Source organism: Carcharodon carcharias (assembly GCF_017639515.1).
Source record: "Carcharodon carcharias isolate sCarCar2 chromosome 39 unlocalized genomic scaffold, sCarCar2.pri SUPER_39_unloc_1, whole genome shotgun sequence".
Lineage (NCBI taxonomy): Eukaryota > Metazoa > Chordata > Chondrichthyes > Lamniformes > Lamnidae > Carcharodon > Carcharodon carcharias.
In genome coordinates, this window is record NW_024470814.1 from 1,602,508 (window position 1) to 1,625,728 (window position 23,221).

A 23,221-nucleotide genomic window follows, 5' to 3' on the forward strand; every position below is an offset into this window, starting at 1 on the left:
GAATGGCCTAATTTCTGCTCCTATGTCTTCTGGTCTTATGGTCTTGAATAAAAAATGGTGGAAAAGCTCTGCAGGTCTGACAGCATCTCTGGAGGGAAAGACCGAGTTAACGTTTCGAGTCCGCGTGACTCTTCTACCGAGCCTAATATATGCTTTCGCTTGCGAGATCTACGGAAGTACAATCATTACTGGATGGTGCTGGTCTTCAACTTGACCGTCTCCTGTGCACTCAAACCTTGCCTTGTTTCACTTGTGATCATGCAGTTCTGCACATGAGATTCAGAAAGGCGCCCTGTCACCCAGGATTGTGGGAGCTGGGATGACTGCGGGGGTCGCGGTTTTTGATGCACTTTTGGTGTTAAAAATGGGCATGTTTGTGGTTTGTTGTGGAGTTCATTATGTGGGAATATAATTGAATCAGGTCCGAATATCTGCGCGCACACACGTTTTGATCTGCCTATGAGCACGTGTGTGGAGCGCGGGTGTGCCTTTGTGTGAGAATGTGAGTGCGTGCGCGAGTGAGCCTCCGTGTGTGTGTGCGCGCGCGCGTGCACGCACGCCCACGCGAATGCCTGTGATCGATTGTTTGCAAGTGTGTATGTGCGAGAATTTGTTAAAGCGTCTGCGTGAGAGAATGTGGGTGTGAGTGTGTGGGACATTGGGGGTATGTGAGTCCGAGTGTAGTTTGTGTGTGTGCCTGTGTGTGTCTGAACTTGTGTGCGTGTGTGAGTCTGCGTGTGTGTGTGTGTGTGTGTGTGTGAGTGTGAGTCAGCGTGTGTGTGTGTGTGTGCTTGTGTCTGAACGTGAGAGTGTGTGTGAGTCAGCATTTTGGAGTGTGAGTGCGTGAGCTCACGCATATATCTGTGAATAAGTGTGTGTACGTGTGTGTGTGTGTTTGTGTGCGAAAGTGTGTGAATGTGCCTGCGTGAGTGAGTGTGGGTGTGAGTGAGTCTGTGTCTGTGTGTGTTGAAGTATGCATGACTGACTCTGTGTATATGTGAGGCATTCTTTTGTACCTGCATGTGCGTTTGTATATGCATAAGGAGCTGGATTGCCCTGTCGCTTCAAAACCTTAGCGTACAACAAGGAGATCAGTAGTTCACCGTGTAGGATCGTTTTGTCTTTTATGTGATGTTAACTCAAACCTTGAATTCCAGACCAAGTTGCAGATATTGCATACGAGGCCAATGTTAGATAGCTGGATGAATGCACGGACTCTGCGGAGTGCTACCTTGCCTTACAGGGGTCTAACACTGTTCTCTTCAAATGTTGAAGCAACCGGATGACAGAGTATTCACCATTTGGATCTGCCAAGCAGATTGTTCCTTTGTGGCGGGGAGAAAATTACAGGCTCTGAGCTTGGCTTTTGGAATCTCTCCCTGTCACAGTTTTTGAGGTTCTATGTTGCAGGTTCCCGTACTCATCTGGCTGTGGAATGCCGCCCTTTGGTGCTGCCTTTGGCATGCTGACATAAAGTCCCTGAGAGTTGTGTAGCCGGCCAGTGAAGATAAGTTCTGGTGAGCATGCTCCCGGCACAAGGACAGTAGCAACTTGCAATAATTTAGAATCTAGGGATAAGCACTTTAGATGCATAGGCGCGTGTGTATCTGTGCCGGATTGTGAAAGTGACCGTGCGCATGTCTGTATCGGTTGGTGCTTCTGTAGTTGACTTTGTGGACGTCTGTGAATGCAAGTCACTGTCTTGTGTGTATGGGTGTGCGTTTACTGGTGCGTTAGTGATTGCGCGCGCGCGCGTGTTTGTACGTGTGTGCGCGTGAATTCCTAAATAATATTCATTTTTGCACAGGTTGTCAAGGTTCAGCGTTCCAGAACCTTACGTATGCTCTGCCAGTGATTGCATTTCGCAGAAAGGAATGCCTCCACCCGATCTACTCTTCGCTATATATTAGTAGCTCCAAGAACACCCAACAAGCTCGACACCAACCAGGAGAACGCAGCCAGCCTGATCGGCACCCCGCCCACCTTCTTCAGCGTTCACTCCCTCCACTTGTGACGCACAGTGGATACAGCTTGCAGCGACTGCAAGATGCAGTGCAACTGGTCGCTGAGGCTCATGTGGCAGGAACTCCCAAGCCGGCGATCACCACCACCGGGAACAACAAGGACAAAATATGCATTTTGTCACAAGCTGGAAGTTCCCCTCCAAGCCACTCACCAACCTGACTTGTAAATATACCGGCTGTTCCTTCACTCTGGCTGGGTCAAAAACCTGCAGCTCCCTTACTATCAACGCTGAGACTGCACCTGCATCAGGTGGGCTGCAGCGATTCGTGAATGCCTCTCAACACCAGCTTCTCAAGGGGCAATTAGGGATGGGCATTAAATGCTAACCTTGTCAGCAACGCTCACATCCCTTGAATACGTTTTAAAAATCCACACTTAAATGTGTTGGACGCAGTTAGCAAAGTGTTTACGAGGCTAATACCTGGCATGGTGGGTTGCCTTATGAGTAAAGGTTGGCCAGACTAGGCTTGTATCCACTAGAATTTAGAAGAGTGAGAAGCGACTTGATTGAAACTTCCTCACTGGTCTTGACAGGTTTGATACGGGGAAGAAAGTTCCTATTGTGTATGAATCTAGAACGACGGGTCACTATTTAAAAATAAGGGGCCGCCCATTTAAAACAGAGATCACAGAATTACAGTGCAGAAGGGGCCCTTATGCCCATCGAGTCTGCACCGACACGGGAAAAACACCTGACCTACCTACCTAATTTCATTTACCAGCACTGGGCCCATAGCCTTGAATGTTTATGAGGTGCCAAGTGCTCATCCAGGTACTTTTTAAAGGATGTGAGGCAACCCGCCTCCACCACCCTCCCAGGCAGCACATTCCAGACCCTCACCACCCTCTGGGGTAAAAAGTTTTTCCTCACATTCCCCCCTAAACCTCCTGCCCCTCACCTTGAACTTGTGTCCCCTCGTGACTGATCCTTCAACTAAGGGGAATAGCTGCTCCCTCTCCACCCTGTCCATGCCCCTCATAATCATGAGACGAGCCGAAAAGTTTTCAATCAAAGGGACGTGATTGTTTGGAACTCTCTTCCTGAAGAAGATGGTGCACAAGAGTCTTTAACTGTTTTTTTTTCAGCCAGAGGTGGATAGATCCTTGTAAACAATGGTGTGATAGGATGTCGAGGGTCGGTGGGATGCAGATTTCAGTTTACTATCAAGTCAGCCATGACCTTATATAATGGCGGAGCAGGCTTGAGGAGCTGAATGGCCACCTCCTGCTCCTTGTTTGTCTGTTGGTAACCAAAACAAGGTCGACATTGGAAGCGAAACATAGTTGCCCATATCGGAACACTCCACCAATTTCTCACAAAATTAAGTGGGTGGGTGATGGAACCAATAATAACACTTGTTCATGAAATGTAACGGGATACTCACATTCTTACTGAAGACAAGCAAGCATCATTTCATTAAAATTCATGCCGTTTTATTTTCATCCAGTGATGGAAAGTAAAGACATGTCCTTACATACTTCGCGAAAAACAGCCTCAAAATATATCGTGCAATAGAATGTTACTGTGGCTAATGGGGCTACAATATTGCATTGAAAAAGCGAGCAGGGAAACGTACAGGTCACTGACACAGCACGTGAGTAACATTGAATTTCATTACTTTGAGGGAGGCCAACTGATAGCGGCAGATTAACGCATAATTCATAAGATTTATTTTTAAAGGTGAAGCGCTCGTTTCCTGTTCATTTTTTTTTGCAATTTTTCTTAAAGTTCTGCGACTGAGGGAACATGGCGTCAGCGGAAGAAAATGCGAACGGCAGCTTTTGGCTGAGGAAGCGGAAGTCTATGCCAGCGTTAATGACATAGACATGTCTTGCCTCCGTCCTCGTTCCGTGGCTTAGCCGCACTATGGACAATCTCTCTCTACCCATTTCTGTTCTCCGCTGCCCTCAATGTCAGCCATACCCAGGGGCCATTCCACGTCCTCACGTTCTCCATCCATGCCATCTGCAATCTTCCTTCAGCCCTTTTTTTTTCCAGGCCTTTTGCCTTTAATTTCCTCGTTTATCTTTCAGTTTCCCCCAGGCATTCCCCTCCAGTTGACATCACGTGTCGAAATTAACCTGCTCCCTTGACGTAGCTGCCTCGAGCTACTTGCCGTTGACGTCAGCTTCCCCTGGCGCCCACTGCTGTCTCAGCTTAGCCGTCCACGGCAAACATCATGTCCCATTGACTCCAACCATTTCACCTGCTTTTAATGAGGCCTGATCTCTCTTAGTGATGACCCAGCTTCTAGAACCATACCTTGTTTCCGGCCACGCAAAGGCTTTCGCAGGAGACGATCTGTCCTTTCAAATCAGGAATAGTGTGGCTGCCCTATTCTCTGTCAATTCAGTTCACAACTCCATGACCACTTTTAAGTCTTGCATGAATTTCTTTGTTAGCTACATTAACGCTTGAAAAGGTAACGAATTTCCTAGGTTTGACAATAAGGGAGTATTTTCTTTGGAAGGCCAGCACCCTTATCTAACTAGCAGTCAGATATCACCAATGTCCAGCACGGTGCAAGCATCTGGTGTGCAGAATCGATTACTACAACGGGGTGTGCAGCCAATTGGGAAATGCGTAATAATGTTGGCAATTTAAATTAAAACAAAATATATCATGGACTGTTTTGTCGTGACGTCTTGATGTCCTCATAAGGTACTGTCGGCAGATTCGATAGCTCCTTTCGAGTTCAGCTCTGTTGCTGAATCAGGCAAAATGAAAGGTCCTTCAAAAGAGCCTGAACAAAATAAAACATGTTTGCTGTGAGATAGATCAAACCCTGATGCTCAAGCTGCCAAAACCTATTATTATTTCAATGTAATATCATTTGCTTTAACCAATAATTAGCAAACAGGCAGACAACAATGTGCCTTTCCGGTAGAAATTAACCTTCGGCTATGGACATCCTGCCATAGTTGCTGCTTAACATTCGGTTGCATTTGACTTAATGTAATTCAATATCAGGAGGGCATTTACTGCGCTGCAGCACAGGTGGCTTTTTTTTTATTCTTGCGTTTCTGCTCAGTTCAAATTTCCTCCCTGTCAAACGTATATCCAACACCCTAAACGTAGGTCTGATTTGCATTTCTACCCAGGTCTTTGATTTCCTTCGCTCCGTGCGTTACCGCTTGCCCGTGCAGTTTCACCCACTGGATGTTAAGTAATCCACAGATTTGCTGCATTAAGAATTAACTAGCATTTGGATCAGACAAAATGCCGATTTGGCTGACCAGCCAGTATAGTGGAGACTGCATCTAAATTGGGGCCTACTTATTGCAATATTGATGACAGCGAAATTTTCAAAATTCACCACCTTTCCTCTTTATTGACTTACAACACTGCATAGATTCTGCATTGCCAAAATAAATGCTGAAATACAGCCGTTGTTGTCACTGTTTCTTTATTTCGCCCAAGCGTCTGCTGATTAAACCCCACCTTCTCCGCACCAATCACCCACGCCGCTCCCCCCACCCCACTCGCAACTCAGACTGCAATCAGGTAGAACCCATAACCTCTTGAAAAAGTTGAACTTGCTAAATGAGCTGCAAATATTTTGGATCCGAGGACTTGCAAAGAGGAAGAATTATTTAATGAGTTCTTAGCGAAGGAAAGAGCGATCATGAAAAAAAAAATAGGATTCAAACTCATTTTGAGGGTGAGAAGATTGGGTCTGAAACTAGTTTCTTCAAAATAAATGAGGGAAGTGGCCAGGGCCTGACCACAGAATTATTTTAGCTGGAATGCGAAAATAAGCTGAAAGATTAAACTGTAGGGAAACAGTGCAAGACTTTTACGAGATATTTCATATCTCTCGACAAATATGTTGCATTGAGAAAAAAAAAAACACTAGAAGGATATACCATCCACGGCTAACTACAGAAGTTAAGGATGTTACCAAGTCGCAAATAAAAGATCTCCATTGCTGCAAAGATCAGTGGTATGCCAGCAGATTAAGAAACGTTTACAAACCAACATATGATGACTAAAAATTAATGAAGAGGCAGAAATGGAGGAAGAGAGCAAACCAGCGGTAAATATATTAAAGAACAGGCTGGAAATGGAACGTGACTGCGAGCCCTTTAGAGGGTGACTCGGGGAAATAACAACCGGAAAGAAGAAAATCAAACACATTGACCAAGTATCTTGCGTATGTTTTCATGTCAGAAGAAAGAAAAATACATCTGATGAGTGGTAGAAAAGCAGATGCAAAAGGGAGTGAATGAAGTAAACCACTCATGGTTAATAGAGAAAGTGTGCCAGAGAAAAAAGTGGAATTAAAGCTGACAATCCCCTGGAATTGATGGCCTGTATCCTACTGTCTTCGTTAGGTTGCTGCAGCGATTGTGGATGCATTGTTTGAAATCTTAGAACATTCCGCAGTATCTGGTGTGCTCTCACAGATATTAGACCCCTATACAAGAAAGGAGGGGTTCGGAATCTAGGAAACCTTTCTTCACTTTGTCTAGCACCTGTTATTGGAAAATACTAAAAATAGATTATTAAGAAGGTTGCAATAGGGGTGCAGTCCTGATGTCCACTGGGCTAACATTTTAGTGGCCCTGGCCAATGATTTAGTGAATTCGGGTTCTAATCACAGCCTTGTGGCACGTGGAATTTGCATTCAATTAATAATCCTGCAACGTAAGCCAGTCTTGCTAATGGCGATCATGCAACTATTGTCAGAAATTGCCATCTGGTTCTCTAACATCGTTTAAGGAAGGGCATCTTTTGTCCTCACCAGGCTCGGCCGAAATTGGGTCTGCTGGATCAAGAAAAGGCATCAGAGAATCACAGAATGTGTCACAGCACAGAAGGGGGCCATTCGGCCCACCATGCCTGCGCCAGCACTCTGAACAAGCCATTTACCAGGTGCCATTACCCTGCCCTTTTGCCATAAACTTCCCAATTTTCCTCTTCAGGTAATAATCAAATCCCGCTTGAAGACTTCAGTCAGACCTGCCTTCATCAGACTATCAGGCAGTGCATTCCAGATGCCAACTTTACGCTGCTTAGAAAAAAAAATGTTTCTCTTCTTGCCTCCACTGATTCCTTCAACAATTAACTTAAATCTGTGCCCTCTCACTCTCGATCCTTCCACCAATGGGAACAATTTCTCCCCATCTACTCTATCGTGACCCCATATGATTTTGATCGCCTCTGTCAAATCTCCTCTAACCTTCTCTTCACCAAGGAAAAGAGTCCCGAATTCTCCAATCACAATTCTCCAATGCAACTGAAATCCCTCATCTCTGGAACCATTCTCAGGAATCATCTCTACAATGTCTCGCAGGTGCCTTCACCTCTTTCCTAAAGTCTGGCACCTGGAACTGGACAGAATACTCCAGTTGAGACCAAATCAGCATTTTAATCAAGTTTCACATAACTCCTTGACTTGTACCCCATGCCCTTACAAATAGAGCCTAGGATACTGTTCGTTTTCATTACTTATGTTACTGGGGAAGGGATAGTGTCATGGTACTGTCGCTGGACTAGTAATCCAGAGAACCAGAGTAATGCTCTGGTGGACCTGGGTTTCAATCTCCGCCATGGAAAATGATAGGATTTGAAAGCAATAAACATCTGGAATCAAAAGTCGAATAATGACCATGAAACCATCGTGTTTTCTTTTTGCAAAAAAAGAACCATGAGTTTTACTAACGACCTTTAGGGAAGGGAATCTGCTGCCCTCACCTGGTCTGGCCTACATGTGACAAATTTATTAGAGTTCTTTGAGGATTTAGCAAAGTAAAACAAAAAGAAATAACCAGATGTATATTATTGGGGGTGAAATATCCGCCTACATAATTGTTTGTCTAATGAACAAGAAACAAAATCAGCATAAATTGTCACCCTCGAGTTAGCAAAATGCAACAAGTGGAGCGCTACAGGGAACAGTGCTGAGCCCTCAAATATATATGCTCCATATTACTGATTGATTCCAAATAGAGAGAGAGTCGCATATACATTTATACATATATATTTTATATATACATATATGCATTTTTGTGTGCTTGTGCCACAGTCATTCGGTTTTCTGGAAATTAAAAGTGACAATTCCAGTGTATCATTTCCTTTCCTGCTTTGCTGTCTGTGAGAATGCTTTAATGTGATTGGTGCTTATGCCGCTTGATGCTATCGCAGTCATATTTAAGGATGCAAAGAGAGGTGGCAAATCAAGTTGTGAGGAGAGCACAAGAAGCTTGCAATTGGATACAGATAAGGCAATTGAGTGGACAAGAAATGGCAGATCCAGTATAACGTGGGAAAATGAGAGGTTGTCCACTTTGACAGGAAGAATCGAAAATCAGAATATAATTGAAATGAAGGGAAGCTACAGAGTGTTGTAGTGCAGACGAATCTCATTCTTTTTGTACATGAATCACTGTAAAATAGCATGCAGCTATGGGAATAAATGAGGACGGGAAATGGAATGTAGACATTTAACAAAAGGTGGAGGTGGCATGGGCTTTGGCAAGGTTGCACACGCCATAGCCTGTACAGTTTGTTCTCCCTATTTTAGAAGGGAAATATTTGCATTGGAAGGCATTCAGAGAAGGCTCACTAGGCTGATTCCTGGAATGAAGTGTTTGTTCCATGACAGAAAGATGAAGCAGGTTGGCCCTATACACATTGGAGCTCAGAGGGACGAGAGGGCATTCTATTACAACACAAGATTCGGATGTGGCTGAGCATTGTCACTGCCATGATGATGAATCGCTCATTGAGGAATCTGGAGCTGGGGCCACAATTTAACAATGCAGAGTTTCGCGTTTCAGTCAAAGATGACAAGGGTTCTTCTTTCACTCAAAGACCCGCAGGTGTTGGGAATTCCCTTCATCAGAAAAAAGTGGAGGCGGCATCAATGAATATCCTGCAGGCTGAGTGAGAAAGCTTGTTGGTCCTGAAGGAAGTCAATGGTTGTGGGAGACAGTCAATGAACTGGAATTAAGGCCACAATCAAATCGGCCATGATCAGGCTAAATGGCGGAGCTGGCTCAAGCGGCCGAATGCCCCTCTCCTGATCGCTGTCTTTATGATCCCATGATCTTACTATCTGGCTGGTATAGGGAAAGTTCACAATTACTGCACTACTCCCCAATAGAGGGAGAGTCGCATTTACACATATGTGTGTGTATATATATGTGTGTGTATATATATATATATATATATACACACACACATAAACAAACGTGTGTGCGTGTGTGTGTGTGTCACAAACTGTTATTTGGTTATATGGAAGTTGATTGCGACAATTCCTGTGAACCTTTTTTTTCCAGTTTTGCTGTCTTTGAGAATGCTTTAATGTGATTGGTGCCTGTGCCGTTTGGTGCTATCACGTTACCTGGATGCCTATAGGTCCGATTAATGTTGTTCCAAAATGCAGGTTGGAAAAAAAAGGAAGGGGAAAATCACGCCACAGAGATCGCTTGAAATTTAAGATCAACGACAGGCACTGTGACTGCCATTGCAAAAAATGTGTCTAACCTTTCTATCGATGCACCTATAAACGTCTGCTTCAATATAAGTAGTTCAGTACCAAAGCCGTGAAACATTTGCACGTGCTGAAAGTGTAGCCTCACCTTTTTTCTTCTTTCTGATTGTGGCCGCCACACCGGCTGCTACACAAAGTAGAAGCAAGGCCACCCCAGCCACGGACAGGTAGCGGAACAGCGTTTGAGTCGAAGAATTAGCTGTAAAATATTTTTTTAAAAGGGCGACTGTATTAGGTTACATCTTAAGGGCATGTAAAAATACCATTCATTTCACATTCGCTTGCCGCCGGCATTTCTTAAGTTCAAAAGCTTGTTTATGGAATAAGCCTCAGCTTTTTTTTTTGAAAAAATGACATTACTGACGACAAAACGGCGGGAAGCAGCACGGAAACGGTTTTCGTTTTTTTTTTGACCTGAGTGGAAGCAGGCAAAGAATAATGGTGAACGGTTGCTTCTTCGACAGCAGGGTCCAATAAACCGGTGCCGCACTCCACCCCACTCCAGCTATTGGGTCGCTATCGAGATTATGGCCTTTCTGGTTACATATTTATGTACTGCAAATTGAGCATAGAGGGAACGGCTTCCCACTTTGCATAGAAAGGTAACAAGGAGTGAGCGGACAGTAGCAGGTCCCATTGAGTTCGTAGCGAGAGTGTTGAATTGTCAATATAATGTGAGGTCAAATTGAATGTCAACGAATGTATTTTAGTCATCTATTCTTTCATGTGATGTGAGCGCTATCAGTACGTCCGGTATCTAATGTCCCGTCCCTAATTACCGTTGAACTGCGCTTGCTCGGCCATTTCAGAGTACACTTAAGAGTCAGCAGCCTGGAGTCACATGTAGGACAGACCAGTTAAGGATGGCAGGCTTCCACCTCTAAAGGGCATCAGCAAACCTGATTTTTATTTATCATATATACCGCCGAATACCTCGCCGTCGCTCTCACCGAAGTTAACATTATACTCTAAATATTGCTACCTGAATTCAAATATCAAAGCCAGCGCCAGCGGCTGTGACGGGATTTAAACCCACGTCACCGGAGGTTCAACCCGAGGTCTCTGAATTGTAACGGCCTGACCGCTACGCCACCACGAGGGAACGGAGGGAAACGAGGGACGCGATAGAAGCGGCCTGAAGTGTTAATGCTTCTGACAGAATAGATAAAAGGCTGCTGATTCCACAAATAGGAATGCTGTTAACGGTAGGAGGTGGGTTTTAACTTGATTCTGGCAATAGGTTCAACCTATTCCATGACCGTTATAATTCCTACCTTATTGTGGCTTTTAAATGGATGGACGTTATGTTTCAGGCGCAATTGCACGGCAGGAGACATCGAATTAGCGGCATATTCCACGCCTTGCCGCAATCCCTCTAGCACGGTGTCAGCGCCACAGGAAATGCGTCATTTTGTCTCCCAAGCGGCTCAGGCTATATTGCCCATTTTACAGCAGCGAGCAACCGCAAGCTGGACATTGGGAAATCCAATGGACACCAAAACCCAGCAAGGTGATTCACTCCTCTCGCCAGCTCTTTTCAAGCATGGGAAGGGTTATGTCCCCTCTTTCCACGCTTAATGCTTGCAAAGAGTCACTGCGGGGCTTCTATGAAATTGTGGCTATTGTTCATGTTGTGATTGCGAATAGCGCATTGGACGCGACTCCATTCTTCGTTGCATAATCCAGCTGATCCACTAGCTGAGCCATCACCTATTCACCTTGATTCACTGATGTGAATGAACAGCCCCCTGGACTTTAATCTTATTTTCATCCCATATAGATGTTCGAGCAACATTTCAGGCGGGGGAAAGAATGCTGGATTTGCTCAGATCTACCCGGATCTCCTTGCGGGAGGCCATGGATTACTGTTAACGTCAGTGAATTAGGAATCCAAAGGCCCAGGCCTATATCTGCAGGTATGGTTTCAAACTGCCTGATCTTGAATTGATTCAATCAATCTGGAATATGAAGCGCGTCTCTGTAATGGTGATTGTGGCAATTATGATGGGGTATTGCAAAAAAAAAATATCCACCTGTGCACTGATGCCCTTTTTATGGTGAAGAAATGCACCATGCTCACACGCCTCACCTGTACTCAACTCGAGACCAACAACAAGATGGTTGATTGTTCGCATCTCGCTGAAATGCTAAGTTGGGAAAGGAAATTTAGAGGGGTGGGGTGTCTGGGGAGGTGGGGGGTGGGGGGGGGGGGGAGGTGGTTGTGAGAGACGGTTGGAAACGATAGTGTCAGTGGACTCGTAATCCAGAGACTCAGGCTCATGTTCTGGTGACACGGCTTAAAATCTCACCAGGGCGCCCGTCGCAAAGCAAATTCAAATAATAAATCACCAGTTCGAAGCTGGTATCAATAATGATGACCATGACCATGAGACAGCCATCCATTCTTGTTAAAATAAAGAGCATCTAACTCACGGGCAGCTTCCGGGAAGGAAATCTGCCATCCTTTGCTAGTCTGGCCTAATGTGAGTCTAGACCACCACCTCCTCCCCCCCCCCCCCCCCCCCCCAGCAATGTGGCTGACACTTAGTCCTCTGAAACGGCCGAGCAAGACATTCAGTACAAGGGCAATAGAGAATGGGTAGCAAATGCTCCCCGTGACAGCGCGGTCGAAGTCTTAGGAACGAATAAAGAGATCGCCTTGAAATTCAGCCGGTTAGTGAGCAGTTAACCTGAAACGTTCATTCTAATGGAACGGGTGGAGTGAAAGACTGACGGCGGGAGTGATACTTGTGATGCTGCATCTCGTACAAAGTGGAAATCCATCCATTATGAACCTAGGTGAACTCTCACGCCCTGCACCCACAATCCATCGCATCTACTTCCTCTCCTGTCACGCGATATATGTTATGTTTCTTGGACGAATTAATGGGAATGCACCTTCTCCCAAGAACACACACTCCTTTTTGATGAGACACCGGCCGGCATGTAGATCGTACTCACCGTTGACAGTCACCTCCACAGGTTCACTTATAGCTGATGTTAACAAGGCCCCGTTTACCATCGCTTTATAGCCGCAGGAATAGGCTCCTAGGTCGCCTTCAGTCAAGTTGCTGATAGTGAAGGTGACAGAATGGCCGTCGGCTGAAGCAGTCTGGTAGTCAGTGAAATTGGTTTCGCCAGGTCTCTGTAAAAAGAATGAAACGCCAGTGTGTTCTCTTCCGCTGCTGCATGTAATTGATACGTTCCCACCGATTTCAACATCTGCCGGACGTATTGATATGGCCGGCTTAAAAGTTTCTGAAACGCCAAAAAAAAAAGATAATTAATGTTGCTGAAAGTCAGTTAACTCAATTTCAAATACTAAAGCCATTGGCGCCAAGGAGCGCAGGCAGCTGACAACGTGCCCCCAAATTTGGCAACCCGGTTGCAAATTTAAGAGCGTGCCATTAAATAGAGCTTCGCACAAAGCGGGGGGGATGGCATTGCCCGACCATTTTGTCACGCGTGACACCCCGTTCTGTAAAGTCAAGGGAGCTGAATACTGGGCGGAACCTTGGCCAGGTGCTCGTGGCTGTATGGACTGTCCTCCAAAACCAGTCGTTGCCAATTTCACCCCTAAGGCTTTAAGTTAAGACATTTTAACCTGGCATGACTAACAAAGAGCAAAAAAATTAGAGACTTCTATGAATTGAGTCATTTTTTTAATCCGCAAAATAGAATGACTAACTGTGGCTCAGGATCACCTGCAGTGACAGGCCAATTGGTTTCATTAAAAGACAGACCATCGCAATGCCATTTTTACCTCCAGGAGATAGACTGACCATTTAGCGCAATATGGTTAACATTGCAAGAGGTGGTCCGCACTATTCTTGTTGCTGGGTGCTCCAAAGCAGCAAACATTCTACGCAAAGCGCTTTTAGCGTAAGGGGAGGTTCGAAGCGGATCCCCCGAAAGTCAGAAAAGGGCAGCTGCATAGTTAGAGCTATCAACCTTTTTAGATGGAATGTGGATTGTTAGTGGTGAGCAGGGATCAGACGATGCAGAGAGTCATCAAGAAGATTGAGCATGGCAGGAGCGATTAGATTATTGCCTTAAATAAAAGAAAACCACTGTGGGTGCTGGTAATCTAAAATAATAACAAATAAAAGAAAAATCCTGGAAGAACATCAGCTGGGCTGGCAGCATCTGTGGTGCGGGAAACACCAGAGTTAACGTTTTGAATCTAGCATGACTCTTTTATTCAACGGGAGAAAGGTAGAAATATAATGGGATTTTTATGCTGTTGGAAAAGATGTCTGGTGGAGCAAAAAGGGGACGTCACAGGTAGTATAGAGGGCAGGGCAGGGCAGGTTAAATTACATTTATGTCATGCAGCAAAAGACAAGCTTATTGGGGATTGTAGTAGTAAAGGAACAAAGCATTGGTCCAGAGAAGTTGTTAATAGCAGAACAAAGCTCTGAGCTGTAAGGAATCAGAATAGCAGAATGTGCCATTAGCAGTCGAGAGGGCAACACTAAGGGCGAAATATTGCGGATTCCGTAAATCTGAATTAAAAACGGTGCAGTCTGAAAGCAAAACGTGGTAACAATGTACGGATTGGCATTAGGGGAAATACATAGTGTCTTAAAATGATTAGTGCACCTTCCACACAATGTAAATGTTGAGTATATATTTGAAAATATAGAGAATCGGAGCCCAATGATTCCAAAGTGTTTCGACTTGACAAATGATTAATCAGCGATGTCAGTTCTACTGAATATCCATTGAAGAGTAAAGGGGGCAGTGCAGTCCCGCCAACCCAGAAACAATTGCATCTGTGCACCACCGCAATACTTGACAGTTCACAAAGAATATGTGTTTGCAACTGGCAGGGGACTGTTTCCATCCCAACCAGTAGCGACGCGATAACGTTTTTCAAGGCGCGTGCATTGTTAAATTGGTAAGCAACATACAAGGAGGGCGAGTTACCTCGAACAGTCAGGAACACCGAGTTGCTGTCATGTGATATTAATCGCCTGCCCAAAACGGTTATCTCACACTTGCAGGTGTACCTCCCTCTGTTCACATGGGAAAAGTTGCTGATGGTGAGCGAGGCAAAATGATGATCAGAGCCAACATCCAGCGAGCGGAGCAGCAGATTGTCCTGGTAGAAACTGAAGGAGCTGACGCGCTTCCGGTTGAGTTCGGAGCAGCTGATCTGAGCGGTGCTTCCTTCCATATAGAGGCCGGATTCGTGGTCCATCGATATAGCTGCAGTCATCCTGAGCCCTGAAACACCCAGAGCAGAAGTAAAACATTTTGCAGCAATTTGTATTGTGCAACATCTATTGCCCATCGCTAGCTGCCCTTGACAAGATGGCGAAGAGCTGCCTTTTTGAACACTGCGGTTCACGTGATATTAGGTACTTCCACAGTGCTGTGAGAGAGGGAGTTTAATTCGCCTGATGAACCTGCTAGCTTAGCTCACTTGTTTTGCTTTTAATTTTAACTACAATTCACTTTTCCGATGGGTTGGGGCGAAAATTCGTTTTGAGCCATAAGGCTAAATGTGGAGTACGGCACCAAATAGGCCTTATGCCCAGTGCTGCAGTTTAAGGTGGGAGGAGGGAGGGGGAGGAGGGAGCTATGCTGTATCGTCCATTATGGCTTTGCAAGCACGTTGAATGCATGTCCGTTGCGATGGCATTCTGTTGTGTGGAAGCCACCGGGAGACGAAATTGAATTATTCCTTGATTGACACACTGCCCATTGTCCACTTCCATCGTCCCTTAGAAGATTAGTCAACAGGAAGACGACCCATGAACAGAACAAATGTATGCATTTGTAACTAACGCGCCAGAAGATGAGACCAATTCACTGGTGGTATGAATTCAGGTCCAGCCAGAAAAGGTACAGGAATGTAAAATGTAGTTCATTAAATATCGAATTCTATCGCCTTTCTCAGTAATGGCGACCGTGAAATTATCATCGCTTACAAAAAAAAACCCATGTGATTTTCTCATGCGCTTTAGAAAACAATCCTGCCATCCTTACCCGGTTTGGCCTTGCCTCAGACGTATCACTCCAGACCCACCGAAATGTAGTTGACTCGTGATTACCCTCTGAAATGGCCTACTCAGTTCAATGGTAACGGGGGATGGGCAACAAATACCGGCCACGCCAGCGATCCCCACATCCCGTGAAAGAATATATAAGGAAAGGTCAATTTCATTCCAAGGAATGGAACTGATTTTCCATCCGGAAGTAAAATGTTCTCACACAGGCGATGGTAAATGCTGGGTTGTTCAAACTCTAAAGGGGAACTTGAAATAACTGCCACAGCTCGTTTTCCAGTTGGTATGACTTTCAACAAGCGTGCCTTGAATTCAGCAGGGATAAGGACGCCATGCCTTATTGGTTTTACACAACTAGTACATACATTTATTAATAAGAGGAATGATTTTTTAAATACAGACATAAATGTACAAATTATGGTCACTTCTAAATCACCTAATCAATCTACCTCCCAGTTACACTTTAGATAAGGCAACAGTAAAACACATAGATTTTAAAAAGACCCAGCTAAAGAAGCATACCCTGACCCAGTCGAATTCAGTGTGACTTTTCATAACTTAAGTTCTTTAAGTACAGCACTTGAGGCATAGATGTTGAAGTGTTTTCAGTCTTACAAGGTCTTGAAATGCCTACCTTTACACACAGACTTCGTCCCTTTATACACATGTCCGCATTTGAATGCCAACACCGATTGTTTCACCAGGTCTTAGGGCTTTATCGTTCTGACAATATAAATCACTCATAGATCTAAGTTTTACCAGTAACCTTTGGGAAAATGAACACACTGTTTCTTACTTGGCCGAGCTAGGTGACATATTTCACCCCTCCTTTGAAAACAGTCCAGGATGGTTTATTTCAACATGCACGTGTTCTTTCACCTTAAATTCTAAACATCCCCCATGTTCACCGTGTTTACATTGAAGCCTTCAGGCCAGTTGCCTTTAATCCAATTAAGTCACGCACACACACACACACACACATACACACACCCACAAACATATACAGACATACATATATATAGAAAAATCCCACTATTACTCTAGTTTATAGTAAATTCCAATAACGTTCTTAGAGTTATTATATATTCCTGACAAAAATGAATAGCGATTGCACCGAGTATTTGTTTTTATTGAACTCAGATGCTACTTTTCTTCCACAAAAAATATTAGTAAAATCTGGAAGCCTTTACGCAAAGCTGGAAACTTATAAAACAATAGAAATAATTACTCACTTCGGACAGCAACAACGTCACTGCGAATAGATGGAATCCATCTCCCTGAAACCTCTCTCTCATAAAGGCATGTGTAGTTTCCATCACTGTCCCTGTTCACAGTAATGAATGAATTTGCAACCGAGTCGTGTCTCCTCTCCATTTCCGTGGTCGTGTTGTCCCCAACCGACCACCTGAGAACCCATTGAAGACGCCCAAAACCGTAGCTCATCGGGAGAAGGCAGTTAATGCTGATGTCCTCGCCCACCAGGTATATCGGATGCCTGGGATGCAAATAAATTGCTGGAGGAGGTGGGGGGTCTGAAACGACATGAGTTATTGCTGGAGTTAGACAGAAACTGAAAGATGCACTGAAGTAATTAACATGGCACTGTCCAACGCCATCTGGTGTGCAATCATTGTCGTGGAGTTGGAATAAATGGACACTTCAATTTTAATGTATTTCCTTCCCTTATAGATGTGTACACGCAATTATTAAAAGATCAAAGTGAGCGGGAAGTGCTCATTTTCGGTGTTATACTGAAGACGAACTGACCCATCTTCAAAAGATTTCACAGTAGACTATATTAAAATACGAATGGTGAACTGAATGTAGATATGCGTCAGGGAGCGCCATAACATTCAATCTCATCTTAAGCCGAATATCTACGCGATGGAAAAATGTGTAGTGGCAAAGAATACTTGGCTCTCGTGACAAATACTGCAACAATGGGATTGGAAAACAGTAACTTCTATATAGTTATTGTACCATTGAGAAACGCCCCAAGGCATTCAACAAGGCACATTGTCATACTAAAAAATCCAGCAAAGCATGTTATGGGGCATTAGGATTAAAGGGGTTAATTGCGTGAATGATAAATCTTCTTATGGCACAAAGGTAGGTCGGAGCACATGTTGTGAAGATGACATAACGTATTTTCCAATGGATGAAGATAGGTCAAGTGAGTAGTCAAGATTTTGGCAGATGGAGCATAACGTGGTGAAATGTGAACATGACCACTTTGGCAGGAAGAATAGAGAAGGATTACATGATTTAAATGCATAGTGGCTAATGAACTCGGTGACTAATGTGTGTCCTGCATCATTAAATGTTATTGTGCAGGTACAGCATATTTTTAGGAAGGCAAATGGAATGTAGTCGTTAATTGCAAGGGGAATGGAAGATAAAAGCTGTGAAATCTTGCTACAGTTTCACAGGGCATTAGTAAGATTACATCCTGAGCAGTGTGCACACCTTTGGCTTCCTTTCTTAAGAGAAAGATAAAATTGCATTAGAAATAGTTCAATAAAGGCTCACTTGACTGATCCATGGGGTGAGAGCTTTATCTTAAGAGCGATGGTCAGACACATTTATCCTGTATCATCTGGTGTTTAGAAGCTTCAGGCGTGATCTCAATGATACATAAGAAACCCTGAGTCGAGGAGGCGTGTTGGATGATGAGAGCATGTTTCCCCTTTTTTTTGGGGGGGGGAGTGTGGTGCGGACTAGAACCAGGCGGGCACAGTTCAAACATAACTGTCTACCATGTAAGACAGAGATGAGAATACTGTTCTTCACCTCCACCCGCCCCCACCCACCCCACCCCTCCCCGCGTTAGTATGTATGTTAGTCTGTGGAATTATCCTCCCCAGAGAGAAGTGGAGGCAGGACCAACAACTACTTTTAAACTTGAGTTACATATTCTTGGCTGACAGGGAAGTCAACGATTATAGCATGCAGACAGTGAGGTAGAGTTGAAGCCACAATCAGATCAACAATGATTTTGTCAAACGGCAGAGCAGTGTCAAAGCGGGAAGAGGCCTACTCCTGTTCCTCATTTGCATATTAACTATGTTCATAAATTTGGACAGGAGATCAGAACCTGGCCAAAGAGATAGATTTTGAGCTGTCTATTCAAGAGGAGGGGCGGAGATCGAATGCAAAGCTCATCATCATCCACATCAATCCGAATTATTTGTCTTGGCAACGGAGGGAACAACCAGCGCTGGTGGAATAATGAAATTCAGGGATGAGGAAGTGGTCGATATTGGAGGAACTGGGAGAGCTGCGAGGGTTATGGGTTTGCTGGAGAAATGCGGATGTGCGTGGTCAACTTAAAATAGAGACGGTGTCAGACAAGGAGACATTGAAGGTCAGAGAGCACAGGAATGCAGGGTGTAGGAAGCATCATGCGAATTGCCAGAGGGAGCCGTGCATTGGATGAGCTCAGTCTTTCTAAGATGGAAGGGTGAAGCCAGACCAGGAGAGCGCTTGACTGGCCAAGTACAGAGGTAAGAAAGGCACTTATTAGATTTCCAATTTCAGATGATCTGAGACATTGGTAGCAGAGTGTGACGGGCGGGGACTTGGAGGATATAGGTTGTGAAATAAACACGGGCCATCAATAGTGGGCCAGATAATGTTGAAATGTTGGTCGATGCGTGCACAGTTAGTGTTCTATAGGTGCACAATACGGGAGGGTAAACCAATGAATGACATGGGGTCATCAATGAGTGCAGTGTGAAATCCTATTGCAGTTTCGCCACGTTGTAAGTAATATTGAACAACATGCAGTTATTTAAAAAAAAAATCCGACTAGGATGTATCGCAAAGCAGGATGTATGTTGTTCCCTCTCATTGTTTAGGCCTATAGAATATAGAGTTCAAATAATGACTGGAACTGGGCATCTGACACAACTCATAGGGAGCAGCCTATTGAGCTTAAATTTCATGCAATGATTTGAACTTGCTTTCTCCCCTGTTTCCAAGATGTAACAATCAGGCAGCGAAGGGGAGGAGTTGTAATATTGAGTACGGTTTTGTATCCCTTTCCTACGGAAGGGTATACCTGCCATAGAGAGAGTGCAGCAGATGTTCACCGGACTGATTCCTGGGATGGTGGTATTGTCCCAGGGGGAGAGATTGAGGAGACTGGGCCTATGTTCTCCAGAGTTTAAGGGAATGAAAGGATACCTCAAAGAAACTTAAATAAAAATTCTTCAGGGGGCTAGGAGGGCTAGATGCCGAAAGGACGTCACGTGTGCTGGGGTACCTAGAACCAGGTTACACAGTCTCATAAGGGGCAAGTCAATTGGGACCGAGATGAGGGGTAGTTTCTACACTCAGAGGACAACGATTCTTTGGATTTCTCTACCTCAAAGGTCTGTGGATGCTTTGGCATTGAGCATGTCCCTCAAAGAGACCAATAGCTTTCTAAATATTCAAGATAACAAGGGGTATGGGGATAGTGCGATAAAATCACGTTGGTGTCGGCAATCAGCAATGATATAGTTGAGTTGCAGAGCAGACCCGAGGGCTTGAATGGCCTCCTTCTGTCCCTAGGTTTCCTATATTGCTATGAAAACACCTCGACAATAAACAATCTGATCTGATTACAGCCTCATCTACAAATTCCTTCCTACCTCTGATACCCTTGGCCTTCCTTGCCAAAGTTGTTGAGAGTAAACTCCTTGCAGTGATTTGAATTCGCTTTCTGGTTGGCTTACAGGAGTATTGCTTAGGGAGTGATCGAACAGCTCCAATGAATAAGTAAATAGATAGATGGATAGATAGATAGATAGATAGATAGTTAGATAGATAGATAGATAGATAGATCGATCGATCGATAGATAGATAGATAGATAGATAGATAGATAGATAGATAGATAGATAGATAGGTAGAGAGAGGGAGAGAGAGAGAGGGGAGAGAGAGAGATGGATAGATAGATAGATAGAGATACATAGAGAGATAGATAGATAGATAGATATATAGATAGAAAGAAAGATAAATAGATAGATAGAAAGACAGACAGACAGACAGACAGATAGATAGATAGATATATACATACATACATGAAAATGAGATTTCAGTTCTGAAAAAAACGTGCAACATTCGAGTACCTGTGACATTAACTTGAACAGAAGCCCTAGAATCAGAGGATATCCATCGTCCTAACATTCGTATCTCGTACAAGCACATGTAGCTGCCCTCATTCTCTCTGCTGATATATCGATAAGGATACGACAAGGACTGTCGACGTTCTTCAGTCTGCCCAGATGTGATGGGAGTGGCATCTTTCAGGATCCTTAAGCGGCCAATTGAGTTGGTCTTTGGAGTTGCACAGCTAATGGTGACGGACTCGCCTGCCACATACACAGGGTAATCAGGATCCAGAAAGATTCTCGGCACAGGTGGGGCACCTGAAATGACATTACACTCTCAGAATCTTCACAGAACGAGGAAAAGTAGAAAAACATGTTGCTCCTTAAATGTTCCAGAGCGGCAAACCTACTGTAAAATTGGTTTCAATATAATGTCAGAATGCTTGATAAGTATTAATCCTAGCAGCTCTGTGTACTTTATGATATCATGCTCATTTCAAACGTATATGCCATAGTTATTCAATCAGAAAGGATATTCTTTCTAGCCCAGTTCAAGTGAATTATGTCTGAATGGACCAACTCCCTCTTTCATCATGAATGGAGCCATTTCACTAAGGATCGAAATGCCCACATCCACCTCAACTCTCTCAACCATATTTTCAGCCCAGAAGCAGCAAGACCTGCACAATAATAACCTTGGGCTGATAACTGGCAATTAACATAGGCGTCACTCAAGTGCCAGGCAAAGAATGACTCTAGCAACGGACAATGTAACCACCTCCCCTTGACATTCAATGGCATTACTATCGTTGAAACCCCCACGATCAACATCCTGGGCGTCTAGCATTGACTAGAAACTGAACGGGACCAACCATTCAAATACAGCGGCTACAAGAGAAGGTCAGAAGCTGGGAATTCTGCAACGAGTAAATCACCCCCTGACTCTCCAAAGCCTGTCCACCATCTACACCGCGCAAGTCAGGAGTGTGATGGGATACTCCCCACTTGTCTGGTTAAGCTCAGCGCCAACAATCCAGGGCATAGCAGCCCGATTTAATGGCAGTCAATCCACAACCTTAAATGTTCACTCCCTCCACAGCGGCAGCAATGTGCACCATCTGCAAAATGCACTGCAGCGACTCACCAAGTCTCTGTCAACAGCACCTTCCAAACCCGCACCCTCTGCCACCAAGAAGGGCATGGGCAGCAAATGCATGGGAGCACACGAGTTCCACTCCAGACATTGCATCCTCTTGATTTGGAAGTATACCCCCCGTATAATTCACTGGGTCAAAAACCTAAAATTATTTTTTGGTGTAGATTTGAAGGCACTGACTGCAATGGTTCAAGAAGGCGGCTCATCACCAGTTTCTCAAGCAGAACTAGGGATGGAAGATAAATAATGAGGTAGCCAGCGACTCCCACATCCCGTCAAAAACCAATCAAAATCATTAATTTAACATCATCCATTTTACACTATAGACAAATATTAACTTTGCCATGCACGTCTTCACAAGGTAACGTATATTGTCTAGAATATCAAAGCATTGAAAATGGATCCAACGGATTGGTCTGGTTGATACCGTACAACTGAATGAGAAATGGAGGAGGAACTTTGAATTTGTTGATTTAATTTGAGCAAACTTGACCATTACCACCAGGAAGACGGTGGACAGCTAATGCAGGGGAACGCACAAGCCCCCCTCTAAGACTCGCGTCACCCTGACGTAGAACTACATCCGCCTTTCCTTGGAGTCTCTGGGTCAAAATCCTGGAGCTCCCTTCCTCATAAAACTGTGGGTGCTCCACATGGGCTGCAGCTGTTCCAGAAGAGAGCTCACCCTCATGGCAACGAGGGGTGGCCAATAAATTCTGCCCTCGCCACTTTGCCGGAACGAATAAATAAGGCAACATTTCAAAGCCTAAGCTATGAATTCAGATGTTGATCCATAATACAGCTGGTGGGGGTCGGGGGTGGGGAGGATCCATCTAACACGTTTTATAATGCAGACTTATTACAGAACGATATAAGGTCTCAACCTTTTGCGATGGCTATTCTAATTAGGGTCAGTAAGAACAGATGGTACAAGCCGATCAGACACCACTGTCTGGTAGTAATATGTACATCTGTATTACTGCAACTGACTTTTCCAATGATATGTGGGAGGGTTTGTTGGTTTCTGGTGCTATCGAAGGCAATAGTGAGCATGTTAGAAAGTGAGGCCCACAAGCTGGGGCAACCAGAAAGAATTCTATTGTGTATTCATGGCTTTTAGAGACGGTGGGATGAAGTGCTCAACCTCTAAGCATGTAAATCGAAAACTCAGTTCTAATGATCGTATTTCTGAACGACTAAGAATCCATTTTTTGCAAGTGAGGATTGTCTTCTAATCAGTCATTGCCTGTTAATTAGTTTCTTTGGCAAATACCAATGCCAGATTTGCAAATCCGTAAATATAATCCCCTCCTTGAGATCCAGACTGAGGGAGATAGATGTTCTGTAATTTTTATTGGAAAAGCATTAGGATTACACGTCAGCTCGCGCATTTCAACGAACACTATTTGCTTTAACCACTTATCAGGGGTAAA

The 23,221-nt window shown here is 44.3% G+C and overlaps 1 protein-coding gene across 1 annotated transcript in view; it reads right to left on the reverse strand.

The window, feature by feature from the left end:
- Positions 1-3,437: 3,437 nt before the first annotated feature.
- The window catches only part of LOC121274924, a 45,934-nt gene continuing 26,150 nt past the window's right edge, over positions 3,438-23,221 (reverse strand). Inside the window, exons 11-16 of the mRNA XM_041182301.1 lie at positions 20,651-20,950; positions 16,771-17,070; positions 14,454-14,753; positions 12,486-12,782; positions 9,613-9,723; positions 3,438-4,769 (exon numbers count right to left, since the gene is read on the reverse strand). Of these exons, the coding sequence (XP_041038235.1) occupies positions 4,681-4,769; positions 9,613-9,723; positions 12,486-12,782; positions 14,454-14,753; positions 16,771-17,070; positions 20,651-20,950 (1,397 nt within the window). The 3' untranslated portion in view covers positions 3,438-4,680. The remainder of the gene's footprint in view (positions 4,770-9,612; positions 9,724-12,485; positions 12,783-14,453; positions 14,754-16,770; positions 17,071-20,650; positions 20,951-23,221) is intronic.